This window comes from Vombatus ursinus, unplaced genomic scaffold (assembly GCF_900497805.2).
Source record: "Vombatus ursinus unplaced genomic scaffold, bare-nosed wombat genome assembly UNPS02004698.1, whole genome shotgun sequence".
In the NCBI taxonomy this organism is placed as follows: domain Eukaryota; kingdom Metazoa; phylum Chordata; class Mammalia; order Diprotodontia; family Vombatidae; genus Vombatus; species Vombatus ursinus.
Window position 1 is genome coordinate 1,126,236 of NW_020944476.1, and position 21,411 is coordinate 1,147,646.

General features: G+C 41.0%; 1 protein-coding gene across 1 annotated transcript in view; it reads right to left on the reverse strand.

Annotated features, from left to right (window-relative positions):
• Positions 1 to 20,948, reverse strand: part of TRAM2 (translocation associated membrane protein 2) — an 86,852-nt gene extending 65,904 nt beyond the window's left edge. The window contains exon 1 of the mRNA XM_027840289.1: positions 20,826 to 20,948. Within this exon, the coding sequence (XP_027696090.1) occupies positions 20,826 to 20,948 (123 nt within the window). The remainder of the gene's footprint in view (positions 1 to 20,825) is intronic.
• Between the last annotated feature and the right edge of the window lie 463 nt (positions 20,949 to 21,411).

Genomic DNA, 21,411 nt, shown 5'->3' on the forward strand with positions numbered 1-21,411 from the left:
CTAGAAGGCCATACACAGCCTCAAGGCCCCAGGTTCCCCACCCCTGCTACAGGTTCTGGCAACTGGGGGAGAACACTGGGAGGCAGAAGCTAGGAGTAGTCTATACTGAAGAAAAATCCCTCCCCCCAAAATCTGTCAAATCACATAACTTATAATTGTTGAAGTGCAAAAATAAAAGATCCAACCCATGCCCAAGTATGAGTTAAATGAGATAATGTAAGGGATACAACCTGAAAACCTTAAAGAGTTACATAAATATTAGTTATAGCTATTGCCATGATAGAAGGCGCCTTACAAATCATTTGGTCCAACCTTACCAATTACAGATTAATTTGGATAAGTTAAACTTTTATAAAGCAAAATCAGAGGCCCATCAAATGGGGACTGGATGCAAAATCTGTGGTATATGAATGTATCGGAATGACGAATATGAAAAATGCAGAGAAGCATAAGAAGACTAATACGAACTGATGCAGAGTAATGTACACAGAAGTAGGTAAATAATTTATAAGTGTTCACAATAATATAAAGCAAAACAGCATTAAAAGCCTTCAGCACTCTGATGCAGTAAGCTTCATTACTTCAGAAGACCAAAAGTGAAGCATGTCTCTCCCATCTTCTGGACAAAGAGTGACAGGCCCTAGGTACAGAATTAGGCACATATTTTCATACATGATCAGTGGACTGATTTATTTTGCTTTAATGTACTTGTTTGTTACAAGGTGGGGTTCTATGAAGGAGATAGGAGAAGGATTGGGCAGTTCTAATTATGCCAAAAATAAAAAAGAGTATCAATAATTTTTTTTAAAGTTAAATCTATAGCAGTCATTTGTACCCTAGGGAAAATTACTTTATAAATGTGAATGGTTGTTTTCATCCGACATAACCCTTCAGTACTTTATTCTCTTTGTATTTATACTATGTACATTTTTATATATGTCTTTTGTGGTTTCCCCTCTTAAAATGTTAAGCTTCTTGTGTGTAGGGATGATCCCATTCTTTGTATTTCTATCCCCAGTGCCTGGAATATAGCAGGGCTTAATAAATGTTACTATTTCACAAGAACCCTGAGAGGTAGTTGGTACAAGTATCCTTAATCCCAATTAACAGATGAAGAACCTGGGGCCTAGGCAAAGGAACCTTGCCCAAGTACCTCATCCAACATTTAACACAGGGCCTGTCCCATAGTAGGTGCTTACTAAGTGTTTACCAAAATTAACTGCCCAAAGTCAAACACACAGAGCTAGTAAGTGGCCCAAATGGACCTCACACCCACGTCACCTGGCTTCAAAGCCCAATGCTATTTCCACTTATACTACAAGGCCTCACCCAGCTGAAAATCTGCCGGGGGCACTGGTGGTAGGGCCACATTGCTGATATCTTACATACTGCCCAGTGTATGTGTCTCTATAGGGAAAAGAAGGGTTGTAAGTATCAGAATTCCATAATTTGGCTTATGATGGAGGAGATTTCACAGGTTATATAACTGCTCCATGAGCAGGTGACTGGCCAGGCAGGAGTCGGAAACCCCTTACTGAGTTATTTACCTGGAAGCCCAGCACAATCTGCTTTAGGTTACAGCAAACAAAGTAAAATAGAAAAGAATACTTATAGCAGCACTTGATGGTATCAAAGAATGGGGGGGGTAGGAGACACAGGGAGGAGTAACCGTGTACCAATTGAAGAATAGCTGCAAAATTATGTTAAATGAACCATTTAAGAGACCATTATTGTGCAATAAGAAATGATGAATATGAGAAATTCCAAAAAAAAGGGAAGATTCGTATGGACTGATACAAACGGAAAGCACACACATACACACCATACACAATGACTACAAAAGTGTAAATGAAAGGAACAACAAAAGTAAATACCGTATAAGTGAAAAACCAATGAAGGGCCCTGAGATGAGATGAGATATTAAAATACATCTCCTCCCTCGTGACAAAATGTGTGTATGGAATGGATGGTATGTATGTGTGTGTGTGTGTGTGTGTACACGCGTGCATACACTAGAGACAAACATTCACTCCATCAGGAAGGGACAGAATAGGACCTGTGTAAGAGGAACTTCCCAGACGAAGGAACTTACTCTACCCAATGCAGATTGGTACCTTCTCTGCAACTTATGGTCTCAGAGAATTGATTTGCCCAAGATCACACAGCTGGACATTCTTTAACAATACCCCCAGAAGCATCCTCTGCTCCTGTGGCATCTCCCTCTGATTGGCTCATTCCTCCTAGAACCAGCCAGGGCTTTACTGCTCTCCACAGTATGCTACAGACTTTCTCTGTAATGCCCCAAGAAGCTACCTCGCACTTTTTCAATTTTTATATGTTACCTTCCCCTTTTAGAACATAAGCACTTTGAGGACAGGGACTGTCTTTCTTTCTGCCTGTATTTGTGTCCCCAGGACTTAGCAAAGAGCCCAGCAAATGGTATACAGTTAATAAATGCTTGCTGACGGGACCTAACTTGACATCTGGCTCTCCATCCACTAAGCAAGCCACTGTCTGGCCTTATTTTTCTTTGTCAATCTAGAGAGACAGAGAAGGGTCCCTACCCCAATAACTATAATGCAAAGGCAAAAGGCATCAATATAACTCACTTTATAATGAAAACAAAATAGAAACAAAAAAGTAGAGAATGGAAACAATTACCTAGCTGGGGGGGGGGGGGGGGGGGGGAGGAGGGGGGACAGGACGACTGCAGCTAGGTGCCACAGTGGATAGAGTGCCAGGCCTGGAATCAGGAAAACCTGAGTTCAAATCCAGCCTTAAAATCTTACTAGCTGTGTGACCCTGGGCAAGTCACTTAACCGTTTGCCTCAGTTTCCTCATCTGTAAAATGATCTGGAAAAGGAAATGGCAAACCACTCCTGCATCTGATACAGATATGACTGAACAACAACAACCTAGCTGGCAAGTACAAAAAGACTTTAGTTCTTCACTTTCAAGTGGAAGTTTGGCTTTTTTTTTTTAAGTCTAGACCTGTGATTTTATTAGTATACTACTAGTATACTAAATACTAGTATATTACTCCTGGTAAGGAATCCCCTCTACCAAAGTAGATAAAAAATTGTTCTGCATTTTAGTCTTAAAAGAGTAGTCTGGAGCACTAAGAAGCTAACTTACTTGCCCAAGGTGGCACAGCCAGTACATGCACGTGCTGATGACCTCTGGTCAAGGAAGCAGGCCCTCTACCTAGTTTTCCATTCGGCCCATCTACAATGGGCCCAGCTACAAGTTAACAAGTACAATAACCAGCAGTTTCCTTCAAGGGCCTCAATGTACTTTAAAAACATCTCATGAATCCATCTTTTAAAAATTTAACAAAAAGATCTCCATGAAAATGTATAAAGCTAAGGGCTGAACTGGAGACAGGCCTTCTCAATCTGTTTAGTTTCACACTCAGACCTAAGTCTTGGACCTTGGGTTCCTGCCATGTCCATTTTTAATGCAGAAACAGAGAGAAAAGTTCATGAAAACAGTACTTGAAAATTACAAAACTCATTCTTCGAGGAAGCTAAGCCTACAAACTGGGGGAAAAAAAGCAATATTTTTAGCACGCCTGGTTGAAGGCCTAGTCCTATATTTGGGAAAACCATTTACTTGGGGTTTGGCGAAGTGTAGGTTTTGGCAGTGGGTTATTTCTCCAACCCACCTCCGCCCTGGGGCCACATTTGCCAACAACAGAGCACATACTCAAATCCAGATTCCTGTCTTTCCATCTAAAAATCCTCCAGAGGACAGAGACAGCAGAATTTGTTGAGAGAGAAGCAAACTGGGGTTTTGTTTTAAAAACAAATAGACAAAAAAAAACTGCCAGCAACACAGGAAAAGACAAATTTACAAATAAGCCAAAATGATGATGCTATAGGAAGGCTCTGTACAGTGTGTTCATTTGTAGGAGTACAATAATTAAATAATAATGATGGTGATGTGAGATGGAGTACTGAATAGAAGGTCAGCCCTGGCATTCAGAAGACTGAACCTCAGTTCAAGGTGGATTTCTGACACTTATTAGCTGTGTGACCTTGGGCAAGACAAAATCACTTAACCTCTTAGTGCTCGGGGCAACTATCTAAGAATAGGCTAATTACAGATGAGTTGCTGCTCTACAGTACGTACTATATATTTATCAGAGAGTGCTACACATTTTTTTCTTTTACCACGTTTTGCTTGAAGCCTCTTCTGATACAAATGTGTAGCACTCTCTGATAAATATATATATAATCAGAAAAGGTTTCAAGCAAAATGTGGCAAATGAGACGCATCTTAAAAGAAAAAAGGGACTCTATGAAGGGAGTGGAATGGAGGCAAGGTGGAATGGTCAGACCAAAAGCACATAAATGAGAGATAGAGCACTGCATACGAGGGAGAGGAGAAGGCCAATTGGACAGGATCACAGAGTGTAGGGGATAGGGGAGAATGTCAAAAAGAGGTTGGGGCCAGGGTATGGAGACCCTTAAAAGTTAAACAGGGGAGTTTATAATTTTATCCTAGAGGCAACAGGGAGCCACTGAAGTTGATCAAGTAGGGAAGAGACAGGGTGAGATCTGTACTTAAGGAAGATCGCTTTGGGCAGCAGCGTATAGCATGGGCAGCCGGGTGGCAGAGTAGATAGGATAAAGCATTGGGCCTGGAGTCAGGAAGACTCATCTTCCTGAGTACAAATATAGCCTCAGACACTCAATAGTTGTGTGATCCTGGGGCAAGTTACTTCATCCTGTTTGCCTCAGTTTCCTCATCTGTAAAAAGTGGAATGGCAAACCACTCCAGCATCTTTAACAAGAAAACCCAAATGGGGACATGAATAGTCAGACGTGACTGATATGATTGAGTACGTGGAGGACGGACTGGAGTGGGGAAGAGACTAAAGACAGAGACTGATTAATAAAAAACAAAAAAAAAAATGCAGGTGAGAAGCGATGAGAGCCTGAACTAAAGTAGTAACAGTGTCTGTGAGGAAGGAGAAGAGGTAGGATGCAAGATACACAAGGAAACAATGGCAAGATTTGGTGCTGATTGGATATCTGGGATGAGGGGGAATGAGCAGTCAAGGATAATGCCAAGGTATCTAAACTGGAAGCCTAGAAGGGCATGCACTTTCTCCTTCTCTCCTCTGAGCCCCTCAATTCCTTTGACATGAAAACGTAAGCACTTCTGCATGAAGCCTTTCCTGATGTCTCCAATGGCTGCTCTCCTTCCTTCTGATCTAACTATGTATAACTGAATTTATTCACTTTAATTTATGTCCATATGCATTCAGTGTCTCCCTTATTAGAACATAACGAGGGGAGTGAGTAGGGGCTGTTTTATTCTTTGTACTTGTATACCCAGCACCTTGGGCAGTGCCTGGCACATAGTAGGCATTTCATAAAGACTTGTGGATGGAGATTTAAACTATATTACAAGGAATCCTATCTTAATGAGAAGATAACTAATGATGATTAAAATCATATTTTTAGAATGGGAAAGGACCTTCTCTAATTTTGCCAATGAGGAAACTGAGACCCAGTAGGGTAAAGTGATTTATTTAGGATAATACAGATAGCTATGTTGAAGTGATGGGATGAAGTCCTATGGCTTGCAAATTCAGCACTCTATACACTGAACCACAGTGTGGTGACTAGCTCACTCTGAGACAGTTTAGTGTGTGTGACTCTGAGCAAGTCATTTTACTTCTAGTTGCCTTGGTTTTCCTCATCTATAAAACAGGGATAATAGCACCTACCTCGAAGGATTGTTGTGAGGATCAAATGGGTTATTTGTAAAGGATTTAGCACAGTGTAGGTGCTATATAAAAGCGTATTCCCTTTCCTTCCCCTAGATGGAGAAAAACTACAGTACTTGAGTAGCTCAATTTCCAATAATGTGGTAGCGTCTTAGAATTTAAGAGTAGTAAAGCAGCCTCTGAAAAGCTGTTTAGATGAGGGGTTCATAACTTTTTTTTGGTCATAGCCCCCTTTAGCAGTCTGGTGAAGCCTATGGAACCCTTTTCAGAATAGTGTTTTAAATGTATATAAAATTAAATACACAGGAGTTACTAAAAGAAAAAAAAATTAAGTTCACGGACCCCGGGCAAAGAATCTGTTTTAGACTCACCTTCAGATATACGGAAAATGCTTTGAAATAATTCATATATATGTATATGTACATATATAAATATAGGATCATAGATCTAGTGCCGAAAGGGTCTCGGACACCATGTGGCCCAATACCCAATAGATGAGCCAGGAAGGTTAAGTGAGTTGCCCAAAGTCACACTAAATAGCAAATGTCAAAAGCAGGATGTGAACCCAGGTACTCTCACATCAGTCAGTGCTGGAGTACCGTCCCTATCACGCACAATTATACCCAAAGGCCAAGTAGAGAAAGAAACTAGTGAAAGCATTGGTGCCAAGAACCTATTCCCCTTTCCACTAACCATAAGTGCCCTCAATAATCCAACAAAAATTGAAATGGAGGGGAGCAAAGTCATCAGGAATAGATTATGATGCTCCCGCTCCTCTTTCTCTAAATATAGAGAGGGTGTCAACAGATTTACTTTTATTTTGTTCTGTCTTGGTTTCTTTGGTGTTAAATGTTTGCTGAATTGGGTGAAGTTAGGATCCTTGTAGCCAGCCTTTTATAATCTTTGTGACCTGATATGTCACTTCCCTTCTCTCTGAGACCCAGTTTCTTCACCTATAAAATAGGAGTTGATCTAAATGACATCTAAGTTTCCTTGCAGTTCTAAATCCTCTCATGCCTCCATCAGGGTTTGCCTAATTTAGGAAGGTTAAAAAAAAAAGTCTCTACTATTTACCTGAAAATTCCAAACACATAAAACAAATGAGCTGCAAATAAATTATTTAAGATGCCCAAAGGGCTCTTTAATACCATTCAACCAACATGAAATGATTAAGAATTGGATAATTTCTCATATTCAAAGGCAACATCTGCAACAAAGCTGGGGAAGGAAGAACGGAGAAAAAAAAGGGAGGGAGGGAAAAAGGAAGGGAAGGAGGAAGGGAAGAAGGAAGAAGGGAGGGAGGGAATGGAAGGAAAGAAAAAATTATTAAGCTTATTAAGATTATGATTCTGTGCTAGGTACTGTGTTAAACCCTTTACAAATATCTCATTGGATCCTCATGACAACCCTGGGAGGTAGGTAGTCATTATTACTTCCATTTTATAGTTCAGGAAACAGGTCGACAGGTTAAATGACTTGCTCAGAATCCCACAGCTAGTAATTATATAGGCCTCTTTTGAACTCAAATTAAAATTCAATTCCATAAACATCTATTAAGTACTTACCATATCCCAGATACTATAAAAGAAGTCAAAAGATAGTCTCTGCCCTAAAGAAGCTTACAATCTAACAGGGGACACAATATGCAAACAAATTTATACAAACAAATAAATATATACAAAGCAAACCCAGGTTTTCCTGACTCCAGGCCCAGTCTATCACTGCCCCACCTTACTGCCTCATGGGTACCTGCTTCCAAGTTCAAGGCTCTTCTGTAGATTAACAAACATTTCTGGTTCACTTCTGAGCTAACCTCAGTGGTTTGCTCACCAAATAGTACTATTCTTTGCTGTGAGGATGGTTTATTTAAGAGGTGGTTTATTTAAGGCTCAATTCCACATAACTGGGAGACCTGTAAGTGTCAGGGCCACATAACTCAAAGCATACTGAAGGTCCCCTAGCATGCTCCTCAAGAACCTTTGCTTTAAACCTTTACTCCCCAGAGGGCAGTACAAGTTGTGTCCCCTTATCTCCCCTATTACAGAGTGCCTAGCACATAAAGCAGGGCCGGTGGGAGACTGGACCTATGGTTTCACTAGTGTGGAGAACTCCTCAATAAGGAAGATTCTCCTACTAAGGCAGGTCAGCACCTTCTCTGAAACTTAGGAAGGAAGAAGTTGGTTCAGATTTGAGCTATATTGTCCGTATGACCCTGGACAAGTCACTTAACTCTAGGCAGCTCACAAAGACTAAGTTAAGCTAAGAGGTTTAGCTTTCTATTCAATACAGCTAGGTGGCCCAGTGCGTGAAGTGCTGAGCCTGCGGTCAAGAAAACCGGAGCTCAAATCTGTCCTCAGACACTAGCTCATATGACCCTGGGCAAGTCACTTAACCTCTGTCTGCCTCAGTTTTCTCATCTGTGAAAGAGATAATAAAGAGTACCTACCTCACATGATTGTTGTGAGGACCAAATGAGATACTTGTAAAGTGACACCTAGCACAGTGTCTGGAACATAATAAGTGCTTAATAAGTGCTTAATTCCTGCTTGCTTTCTTTCCTTCTTTCCCTATACCACACTGGTCCTCAGAGTAAATAAAGTACATTTAACAAATATTTGTTGAATCAAATCAAAGGACATGGGCTGGTCTTAATTGAGCTCCACATCCCTAGAGATCAGCTGAGTTACAAAGATGCCTCTTTAGGAGGGGAGGCTGACTAGTGCCTGTCAGTCTGTGTAGGCCTCCATTTCAGACTACTGCCACAATAATTGACCAAAATCAAGTATATATCAGAAAAATACCTAAAAAATAACTGGATATAAGGATCTCTCATTAAATCTCATGACCAGGGCTCAAAAAAATTCCTGTGGCCAGGCTGCCCCTTACCACTGAATGAATACTCAGGCCCTAGTACACAGTAGGAACTCAATAAACATTTGAACGAGATAATGAATGAATGAATGAAGGCTATGCTTCACAAGGTAGAATTTCCTAGGCTGAATTATAAGCACACCAAAAAAGGTAACACCTCCTGCTCCCGTCCACCAGTCACTACTAAATTTACAGCATCTCCCACCTATTGATCGATTCATTAAACAATTTCTGTGGAACAGGAGACAGATTCCAAGGATTCCCCCGATGGCCACTATTTAAAAAAAAAAAAAAAAGGAAAAAAGAAAAAAAAAGCTCACTGGAATGAATGTTTATCATAGTGCTGCTTCTGATGAGGCGCCAGTATTTTAAAATTAAATATTATAAATTATTCAGATTACAGAATATCGCTGTAGTATAAGCATTACTGTATTTATTCACATAACACCAACACAGTCTGCCCTTTGTCAACTCTCAGAAGGCAAATATGGCATCCCTTTTCCCACTCCCAAGTGGGTTGCTTTGGCCAGGGACAACAGCAATGGTACCAGTTGACATTTATATAGGCTTTGTGGTTTTCAAAGTGCTTTGTATATACTATCTCATCTAAACCCAACAACCCTGTGAGGGAGATGTAGTTATTACTCACATTTTGCAGATGGGGAAAAGGAGGTTCAGAGAAGTTATTTCCTGTTACTACTACATTTTCAAGACAGTGCAGCTGAATTTTCTTCTATGTGTTATCTCTCTTTATCAAAAGTAAGATCTTTGGGAAGATTCTGCTTTTCTATTTGTATCCTCAGGGCTTAACTGTACTTACTGTACTTACTCTGTACAGAGTAAGACCAATAAATGTTTTTTTTTCTCTCATTGTAATGACTTGCACAGAGTCATATTGGTAGTAAATGTCTGAGGCACGTTTCAAACTCAAGTCTTTCTGAAATGTGCTTCCCTTCTCAAAGTATATAGATAAGTGACCTTAGAGTCAGGAATGCCTAAATTTCCCAGTCCTACTCCTGACATACATAGTGTAACCGTGAATAAACCATTTAATTTCTCATAACCTCAGATAATTCTAAGTTAGTGACATGTTGCTGTTTCCTATAAGGAAGAAATCACAGATTTGGATGCACACACAAAAGAGGGAGTTAAACTACAGCTTTAAATCATGGGAGCAGTTAAGAGGTCTGAACAAGATGTCACTGGCTACGCTGGGGGAGAGAGGATACTCTTCCAAGATGCAGATGTGGAGGTGAAAATATGATATCACAAGAGACCGATGCTCTCCAGACCACACTTGGAGATTCACTTCATTAAGCACAATTTTCAAAGGGAAAAGGCACAGGGTGTGCTGTCCATGGGGCCTGAGATGGATCTCCAAGACCTTGCTTGCTTTTCATTTCAGCTGAGGAGTCAATCACGATGGGTATCACTGTGGGTGGCAAGCTGGGGGGTGGAGGGTGGGGGGCTGGGGAGGGGGAGAGGAGCATAATTCCAAGGTCTGCCCTACGCCTAAAAGGAGGCTTTAGCTACTAGGCCCTCATTTGAGTACCTTCATTTCATGTCAATACCACAAACATCTATTAGCTGCCTATTATGTGCAAGGCATTTATACAACGATGAAAAATTACTATCTTTGCCCTCAGCGTATGTCTAGTCTATTGTAGGGACATAGGTTGTAGTCACAGAAGTATATAATACAAGCTATACTGGGATAGGGGCAAAAGAATGATTTAGACAAAGTACCCTAGGAAAGTCTGAGGAGAAAAAAAAACACTTTGGGCAAAGGGGTATGGAGGAAGGCAGCAAAGAGAAGGTGGTGCCTAAACTGAACCTTGAAAGAAAAGAGGAATTAATAAACAGGGATGAGGAAGGAAGGAATTCCCAAGCTGGAAAGGCCCCAGGCATGAATCCAGTAACACTATTTATATCAAGACCAATCTAACTGTGTGACTGAAAACAACTGAACAATAAAGGCAGGTAGGTGGCACAGTGGATAGAGTACTGGGACTGGAGTCAGGAGGACCTGAGTTCAAAATCAGCCTCAGACACTAGCTGTGTGACCCTAAGCAAGTCACTTAACCCTGTTTGCCTCAGTTTCCTCCTCTGTAAAATGAGCTGGATAAGGAAATGGCAAACCACTCCAATATCTGCCAAGAAAACCTCAAAAGGGGTCATAAGGAGTCAGACAAAACTGAACAATAAAACTGTGGCACAAGTGAAAGAGAACTGAGGATTGTGACTGCAAATCCCACATCTGATACTTTACTACCTATGTGATCAACCTCCCTAAGAGTCAGTTTTTTCATCTGTAAAATACAGGGGTTGGACCAGATGGGCTCTGCAGTTCCTTTCCAGCTTTACTTAAATTTATGAGCCTCTAAACTCCCACGTTAGAAACTGTTTTCAACAGAATTTTATTGGACTTAGGGGCAGCCAGGCTGCGCAGTGCATAGAGCACCAGCCCTGGAATCAGGAGGATCTGAGTTCAAATATGACCTCAGACACTTACTAGCTGTGTGACCCTGGGCAAGTCACTTACCCCCAACTGCCTTTAAAAAAAAAAAAAAAGGAATTTTATTGGACTCTTCTCTCCTGACCAGCCTTTTTCTTTTTAATCCATAGATTCTTGTTCCCTCAGTTGTCTTATCACAGTAAAATTCTAATCTCAGTTCAAACCATTTCACAAACTCTCTATCTTCGATCTAATCTAAAACAATGGCTACCCTAAATCAGGTCCACAATAAAAGGCATGCCCAATAACCTGGGGGAAAGGAGAAAGGGGCAACTCGTTTGATCTAAATACATTTTGGGGGTTGCCTTCTATACCCCAAATTCTGGTGGGCAGTTAACTAGATTTCCATACAAATTTTCACACCCCAATCCTTAACTGACATTAGAAGGTGTAAGACCATTTCACAAATAAAAACTCTAAGACAAGAAGAAATCAAGTGGCTTGGTTATACTAAAAAGGCACAATAGTGAAAAGCAGAGGAGTGAGCCACAGTTTCCTGTCTCCCCAGCTGGAGCAAGGCACGTGCACACAATTTTGTTTCGTTTTGTTTTTTTACAAGTACAAACTCTGTATGGAGCTACATCGCTATTTTTCAGGCACTAAGTCTAAGAGAAAGGCATAAATAAGATTATTATTAATAATAATAACTAATGTTGATAAAGAACAGCTAGGTGGCACAACGAATACAGCAGTAGGCCTGGAGTCAGGCAGTTAGCAGCTGTGTGATCCTGGGCAAGTCACTTAACCCTGTTGGCCTGTTTCCTCATCTGTAAAATGAGCTGGAGAAGGAAGTGGCAAACCACTTCAGTATCTTTGGCAAGAAAACTCCAAATGGGGACACAAAGAGTCAGACATGACTGAAATGAATGAACAAAAAACATTGATAAAAACACTTTTCGGGTTTGAAAAATGCGTTTCATATGTTATCTCACATGATTCTCACAACAAGCTGGGGCTAGGTGCTATTACTGTATTATCACCTCCATTTTATAAATGAAGAACTAAGTGACTTCTCGAGGGTGTCACAAGTTAAATGTGTATGAAGTAAGATTTCCACAGGTCTTCCTGGCTTCTAGGCTATGTACTAACCCTGATCAAATCACTTCGGCCATTGTTCTCAGACCAGGTATGTTAATAATCTACAAGGTAAACCCCTACTTGCCATTCAGGTGACTTTCCAGGTAACTTTTCTCCAAGGCCACCAATCCCCAAAGTGTGTAGCCTCTTTCCATTAGAATATAAATTCCTTAAAAGAAGAGATTACTCAGCTTCTCTATTTGTATCCCCAATACTAAGTACGTAGTAAGCACTTAATAAACACTTTTTCATTCATAAATTCATTCATTCATAAACTTATTCTGAGTTAAGTACACACAAACAGGAAACAATATGTACAAGATGACAACAATATAAAACGGCAAAACACAAAATAAAATTGAACAGTGTGTAATTATGACCCTCTTCAGCCCCAGGGAATAGATCAGAAAATGCATCTCCCTCCTTTTCACTTGAGACAGTTCTCCAATGTGTGCACTGAATGTGTAAGATGTTGTCAGACAAGACTAAAGTGGTTCAATGGCTTTGCTGAACTACAAAAAAAAAAATCTTTATTACAAAGGAAGATTCACTGTGCAGAATGGGTGGAGGCCGTAAGAATGAATAAAACCCAAAAAGCATCAATAAAGCATTTTTAAAAAGGAGCAGTCAAGGTGGGGCAAATGAGTAGGTATAGTCACAGGGGAGAACTTTAACCTGGGCCAGAACAAATCCAGAAAAAAATGGATGAACCATTAGCAGTGCAGGTTTTTTGAGGCTAGGGCAGACAAAGGGACAAGATCCCTACAAAGCATTCTGGCTCACTAGCCTCTACATCAAGCCAATCTACCTCTTTTGCATGTTTTTGAATAGTCTTGCTTGCACCAAAGACCAAAACTCCAGGAGAATATCTAACTGCTAGCATTTAAAAAATGTTTTAAGGAGTGCAAAGTGCTTCACAAGCCATCTCATTTAATCCTGCACCTAACCACCAGGGCTATTGTGTGGATAAAATGAAATAATATTGATAGAGCACTTTGCAAATCTTAAAAGCACTGTATTAATGCTAGCTCATTGTTGTTGTTGTTATTGTTATTTTCACCCTCACAACAACTTTGTGAGGAAGGTGCAATTACTATTTCAATTTTATAGCTGAAACTAAGGCTGAGAGAGGTTAAGGGACTTGTCCAGGTTACACAGGTGGCAGGTGTCTACAGACACCTTTGGAACTCAAGACTTCCTGACTCCCAAGTTCAGCAACATCCACTGTACCACCTAGCTGTCTTCAGGTGGTCCAGTGGATAGAGTACTGGACTTGGAGTAAGGAAGACATGAGTTCAAATCCGTCTTCAAATATTTACTAGCTGTGGGACTCTGGGTAAATCTCTTAACCTCTGCCTCAGTTTCCTCAACTGTAAAATGGGGACAAAAATAACACCTACCTCCCAGGATTGTTGTGAGGAACAAATGAGATGATATCTGTAAAGGGCTTAGCACAGTGCCTAGCACATAGCAGGAACTATATAAATGCTAGCTATAATAATAATAATTGTTGTTATTGCTGTTGTTATTCCAGGAGAAGAAAAAAAGTAATTTGATTTAAATGTCCAAGATCAACCACTTGCAATCCCTTGCTAGGACAATTTTGTTCCTCCATCCCAAGGATGAAAAATCCATAGAGATTAAGTTGTTCCTTCCTCACAGAGACAAGAGTTTATCCGGTCTGTGAGTTTATCCACTTTAGACTCCAAGAGGGCTATGTCTGAGTAAAAATGGAACCCTGCTTCAAGTGCTGAGGAAGTCTTCCAGCAAGGAAACAGCATTGTAATAGAGGCTACTGAGATTTCCTGTAGGACTGAAGGAATTTCTGGAGTGAAGGCTTGCCTATGTTGGCACTGTGCCACCTACGTGCCAGCCTCTGAAAAGGGGCAGATGGAATCCTACACTTAAAGCTGGACCTCAATGACCTCATTCTGAAGATGAGGAAATCAAGGCCAAGAAAAGTTAAGTCATACGACTAGTGCCTGAGGCAGGATATGAACTCGGTTCTTACAGACCCCAAGCCCAGCTCTCTATTCACCCAAGTAACCTTTAATGAGCACCTCTAAACCCTGGGGCGGCTAGGTGGCACAGTAGATAGAGTGAAAGGCCTGGAGTAGGGAAGACTCATCTCCCTGAGTTCAAATCTGGCCTCAGATTTGTGACCCTGGGCAAATCACTTAACCCTGCTGGCCTCAGTTCCTCATCTATAAAATGAGATGAAGAAGGAAATGGCAAACCACTCCAGTATCTTTGCCAAGAAAACCCCAAAAGGGGTCACAAAGAGTCGAACACAACTGAAAAATGACTAAATAACAACAGCAACCCCTGAAAACATTGTGTTATAGGCTCTCAGCTATTTAACATTACACTGAGGCTTGGCAGCAACTACTCTGTGCCCAGGTGTCCAATGACTACATAGTGATTTATCAGGGTGGCACCAGATACGTGGAGGTGCTCTGGGGTCTACAGTAAAAGAAAGGGAATAAATGTGATTGAAGAGAAAGACTTAGATAAGACTGATGCGAAGTAAGGGAAGCTTAACCAGAAAATCAATCTAACAATGACTACTGTGATGTATAAACAACCAAAACTGAAAACTATGAAATTATAAAGGCCAAAGTTGGCCCCAAAGAAAAGATAAGAGAAAGCACATTTCCCTAGGCTACCCCATCCCTTCAGGTAGCTAGACAGTAGTACAGTGCTTAGAGCACTGAGCCTGGAGTCAGGAAGACCCAAGTTCAAATCTAGTCTCAGACACTTATTAGCTGTGGGACCCTGGGCAAGCCTCAGTTTCCTCAATTGTAAAATGAGGATAATAACAGCACCTCCCTTACAGGGTTCAAACATTTGTAAACAGCACTTAGCATAATGCCTGGCACATGGCAGTTACTTAATAAATGTTCGTTTCCCCCCTCCCCTTCCCTTGGCAGAGGTGAAAGATTAGCGGCATTGAAACACTGCACGAAATATTTTTTTCAAAAGGTTGTTTGAGTCTTATTGAATTATTTGATCTCCTCCTCTTTTCAATTCTTTTTTTTCTAACAGATGGCTCTCTGGGAAGGAGGGATGGGAGAGAGACATCAAAATATAGATTAAGTTATAACAAAAGAAAATAAAGACAAGTAGGTGGCACAGGGCACAGAGTTGGCTTTGGAGACAGGAAGGCCTGAGTTCAAATCCTGCCTCAGAAGTAGCAGTATGACCCTAGGCAAGACCCTCTCTCTCAACCTCAATTTTGTACTCTGTGGTAATAGCACCTACTTAAGAGGGCAGCTATAAGAATCATATCAAATTACATCATGTATGTGGTTTGCCAACCTTAGAATGTCCTGGACCTATGATTTCATTAGTATAAGGAACTCCTGCAAACTCCACCAAGCAATGCGGGTCAGCATATTCTCTGCAACTAAGTCTTACAGGGCAGCGTAGAGCACAGAGGGGTTAAGGGATTTCTGCCCAGGGTCACAAAGTACATACGTCACAGGCAGAACTTGATGCCAGCTTCCTGGGTCAGAGGCCAACTCTCTACACACTATACCAAGCTATCTCTCATAAGCAAAACAAATCAAAAGATTAAGCTGACAATTAAAAACAGAAAATTTATGTTTTTAAAGACAGGCTTGTTGTACATGCTACATAGGATGATAACAATAGCCAGATTTACAGCTATTAAATCATCTTCTATACTATTCTACTAAGGAGATCAGACTTAGTCACAGATTAGCATAACAGTAGGGTGTGATGAGATCAATACTTAGAACTAGATGAAATACTCTGAAAAAAATTTAAGGAGCATTCTGGTGATGAATGCTACTTACCTCTTTCTCTCTTTCTCTCTCTCTCTCTCTCTCTCTCTCTCTCTCTCTCTCTCTCTCTCTCACTCTATGTGTGTGTGTGTGTGTGTGTGTGTGTGTGTGTGTGTGTGTGTGTGTGTATTTGTGGAGCATGGGCAACAAGGGAACTTATTTTGCTTGACTGAATGTCTGTTATAAAGGTTTGGGGTATCCCCCCCTCCATGGGGAAGGAAGTGGAAAGGTAGGAAGAAAAAATAAGATTTTTGTTCACTGAAATTTTTTAATTTTAAATAGAAAATAAATCAGCCCTTCCAAAGTGTTCTTACTCTCCTCTAATATGTTTTCTTGGTGATGGTGGGGAGTGCTAATTTATTTTTTATTTTGTATTAAATTTTTTTTCAATGAACAAAAATCTATGTTCATTCTACATTATATGGAGGGGAGGGGGAGGGGCATCGTAGTTGGAAAAGCATCTTGGAGAATTCTAAAAGGCAGGATGAAAAGGCAGTCCCATCCAAGGCCCTGAGGGAAACAAATGAACAGGAATCAGGGACAGCACATCAAATTCAGGGAAGTAGTCCTGGTCAGCTGAAGAGTAAATAAGTAAACAGAGTAAGGCCAAATGAAGCTATCAGTCCTCCCTCCACATCTCAAATCTATCCTCTCCTCTCCTCTCCACCAGTATCCAAACCCATGTTCAGGCCCTCATCATCTCTTGTCTGATGTGTGCTTCCCTGCCCCTGATCTCTCCTTTATCCAGTTCATCTTTCACAGAGCTATCACAATATCATTCTAATACATAGATTCTACCACGTCACTCGAATGCTTAAAATCTTCAGTGCTTTCTCATGTCTACAATATAAAATACAAACACCTCAGTCAAGCATTTGGGACCCTCCACAATTCAAATCCAATTTACCTTTCCAGCCTTATTCATGCCCTTTTCAAGCACTCTACGTTCTTGTCAAACTGTTCCCCAAACTCTTGATCCCTCCTCAAGAGGAGAGACAACAATCTTACCTTAACTGATTTAAATTTTATTTAATTTATTATAAGTCTTACTCTAATATTTACATTAACCACTCATGACTTAGAATTGTATAGGAGGTAACAGTTTACAACTGGCTTTCTTCACAAATATACTTTCTGTTGTTGTTCAGTCGTGTCCAACTCTTTGTGATTCCATGGACCTTTACACACCAATACTATCCATGGGGTTTTCTTGACAAAGATATCAGAGTGGTTTGTCATTTCCTTCTTCAGTGGATTAAGATAAACAGAGGGTAAGTGACTAGAGTGTCTGAGACGGGATTTGAACTTGGGTGTTCCAGACTCAAGGGCCAGAGCTCCACCCACTGACCCACCTAGCTACCTCACAAATATACTGGGAGGTGGTTAATATAAGCGTTACTGTCCCAACTTTACAGATAAGGAACCTGAGGCTCAGAAGTGTCCTATCTAGGTTCATCTTAACTAGCTAAACAGAATTAGGTGTTATCTGTTACCCTCTATGCGGATGTTGCCCAAATCTATTCACCCAGCCCCAATCCTATCCCCTATCTCTGTATATTCCCAAAGACCAGTTTCTTAGGACTGAAAACCACCCATTTTTCATCTCTGCCTTCAAGGTCTAATAAAGGTGCCAAACCTGCCCCTGTCTCCCTACAGTCTAAAGCAGATTCTCAGAAGTATGGTCCACAGTTCCCTAAGGATTCTTGAAAATCCCTTTCAGGGAGTGGGGGTAGAGGCAATCTGTGAAGTCAAAACTACTTTCATAATAAAACTAAGGCATTATTTGCCTATTAAAATAATCTTCCATTTTTTAAACTACTTATCTGTGTGAGGCTGGATTTTCTTCATATACTTCAACCAGAACAACATATTGCAAAAGACTGAATGCATCAGATGTAAGAATCCAGCTGTCTTCTTTTAAGCCAGTCACTAAAGAAATTTGCAAAAATTATGTAAAATAATCCCACTCCTCTCTTAAAATTTTTTTATCTGGGAAAATGGAACCATTTTTATTTTTTAAAATGCTACTTATATTAACATGTAATGGGTTTATTACTATTTCAAAGGAATTAATAAATATATTTTAAAAACATTAGTTTTCATTTCTAACCCCATAAATATCAACAGATATAACCCACACGAACAAAACCTCTTTGGGGTCCTCAATAATTTTTAAGAGTTGTAAAAGGCTCCAGAGACCAAAAAGTTTGAGAACAGCTGGTCTAAAGTGATCACTCCCTCCTCCAACTTAGACAAAGTACTTGATGTGAATCTCTCCTTTTCCTCTCTTTACTTTCTACTTTGTACTACACTTGTCTGTGTAGGTATTCTACTCCCCCTTCCCCCCATAACCCCCTCTACACACACACACATACACACACACATATGATCCTTGAGGCTCCTGTTGAAATACTTCATCTTCATATCCTCCCATGCCTAGCACCTTCCATATTTTGATCATTTAAAAATGTTTTGATGTTTTTGTGTTTTGTTTTCTTAAAGAAAGGAAGGAACCAATGTCTTCATGGTGTAAGTCCCGTGCTTTGTCCAATCCACCTCAATGCCTGTGGACAGTACAGATTACACACCACCTACCCAGGCCTCTCCCTGCAGAGGAAAAGCTGCTTGGATCACAACTTGGGTTCATGATATCTACTGTCAGTAGGAGCGAGGAAGAACAGCAGCAGCAAAAAAGGCCTTCAACTGGCAGAAGGATGAAGGAGGGCCCCTTCCAAAAAAATGAAAGCCCTGATTAAGAGAACACTGAACTATAATAAAGAGGAAGAAAAGGAGCAAATCAAAGCAAATCATGTTAGGAAGTCATACTCTGCACATACAAAACTCAGAACAGATTTATTTAAAAAAAAAAGTGCTCCAGATTTCACAAGCAGGGAAACTGAGGCCTGGCAAAATAAAATAAGCTCAACATCTTATACCTCTGGCAATCTTACCACTGGGGCAATCCCAAAGAGAAAATTACACACTTCCTTGAGGCTTTGATGCTGAAATTTAAAAGCTATGGAGACAGAAAACAATACACCAAATTATTCTTTTGATCAAGAAGGTCCTCCCACAATCTCAGAACCTTAAATCTAGTATCTTTTTTGGCACCCCTGCTAGGCAGGCACACTTAAGTGTCTCAGCCAGGTCACATTTTCACTGCAAATTAAGCATATGAGCTGGGAAAGGTACAAATGTAACTTTGCCAGACAGCAATGGACGATTTGACAACCATGCCCCACATCCTGCCCATGTCTGAAATTCATTAACTGTGGGACATGACCATGACAGGGTACATGGGAAAGGCGTTAGACTGAGGGCCAGGACACTCAAATTCTGGTTTTGGTTTTGTAATTCACTCACTGTGTGACCTTAAGAATTTGCTTAACCTATCCAACTTCAGGGTCCTTAAAATTAAAATGAGTCAACTAGATAATAATGGTTAACACGTACCTAGCACTTTAAGGTTTGCAAGGTGTTTTACTAGGATCAGAGATCTAGAGTTGGACGATGCCTTAGAAGGCATCAAATTCAACCCCTTCACTTTACAGATGGGGAAGCTGAGGGCCAGAGAACTTAAGTGGACAAAGTCAAAGCCAGTAAATGGCAGAACCAGGATTTCGATCCTCATCACTACAGAGTAAGTACTCTAGGTATCATTATTTCCATTTTACAGATGGGGATACTGAGATTCATCAAGGTTAACAGCTTGCCCAAGGTCACATAGCTGAGAGGAGATGCAAGATTCAAGCCTGGGTCTCAATCTATTTTGACGAGCTACCTCTCTGTAATGACCTCTAAGAGTACTCCTAAGTTGGAAGTTGGACATTCTAGGATTTTTTGAGAAGATCCACCATTGCAATGGCTCCACTGACTTCTCTGATGAAAGAAGGGAAAACAGATCTACACCTGCACTGAGGTGAGGCAGGCATGGTTTGCTGTCCAGCTATGTTCATAAATTGATCTGTCACTGCAGTATTTGAGTCTACCTGAAAGATAGCACAGAGAAGGAACTATTAATGGCTACTCCAAATCAGGTCTCAGAGGTAAGGGATACCCCAGCGCTGGCTTCTAGGTAGAAGAGAGTCTAATCAGGAGTGGGGAAAAATTAGTCTTTATTATTTAGAAGTCTCATGAAATAAGAACCATCAAAAGACTAAACTCTCAGCAAACAAGAAATCAGACGTTTTTGAGCTCCCCTTCCAATTTCTGCCACTGATCTTCGGAGTGGATGGTCCTTGGCCAAGCCTTCCTTCCACAGTTCAGTGTCTATGCAGGCCCTAAGAACACAGACCTAAAGTTGGAACGGGCTTCAGAAGCCATCTGGTCCAACTCCGTCTTTTTTATAGATAAGGAAACTGACTGGCACTACTCTTAAGCAGAAGAGTAGTTCATAAAGCATTTCAAACATGTAAAAAATGCTATCAAATCTTCCAAGATTTAGGTACAAGTAAAGCTTTCCAGGGGACAGCTAGGTGGCACCAAGGATAGAGTGCTGGGCCATCTTCCCGAGTTCAAATCCAACCTCAGATACTTATTAGCTGTGTGACCCTAGGCAAGTCACTTTACCCTGTTTGCCTCAATTTCCTCATCTGTAAAATGATCTGGAGAAGAAAATGGCAAACCACTGCACTATCTCTGCCAAGAAAATCCCAAATGGGCATACAAAGAGTTGGACATGACTGAAACAACTGAACAATAACAAAGCCTTCCAGGGGCAAAGTGGTTTGGAGAGTTTAGCAAGTGACCAGAAATTCAAGGACTGTGACAGGTCACTCGACTCTCTGACTCACTGCAGGGTCTTCAATAGGTCCAATACCTCTCTTTCAAGGTTGTATGAGGTGTTCAGGTAGAACCAGCACTTCTGGTGAGAAGCTGTGCCTTTTTCAGGGCTGCCCATCCGTCTTTGGTGTCCACCTGTGGCTCCGGGAAGCTGTAGCATGTGCGGACGCCACCCCTCGGTAAACCGTCTCAGCGGATCGGTTAAACCAGGTGGAGGTAACCTACAGGCCTAAAACCCGTCTGTGAGTTAGGGGGATGTCTACCCCAAGCATGTGAAGACTTCCTCCAGTGGAATGGGCAGATGAGAACAATTTGCTTCAACGGCGATGTAGGCCTCTGAAGCAGGCAATGTGTAAGGCTTAGAGCTTGGTCAGACAACAAAGACTCCAAGGTCACCCACTGCATCCTGGGCCGCTGCCAGTTGTCCTGCCTTTCGTCCTGCCACTGGACTTCAATGACTCATAAAGAGAGAGGCTGACAACTTTGTGCAACTCTGCCTCACTTAAGTCCAATTCACCCATGATGTCATTGGTGACAAGAAGTATGAACAGCAACAAAACAACAACCCCTTTTTTGTGCTTTGTTTTCCATCAATGGAAAACAAGGATGAGCCATCTGAACCT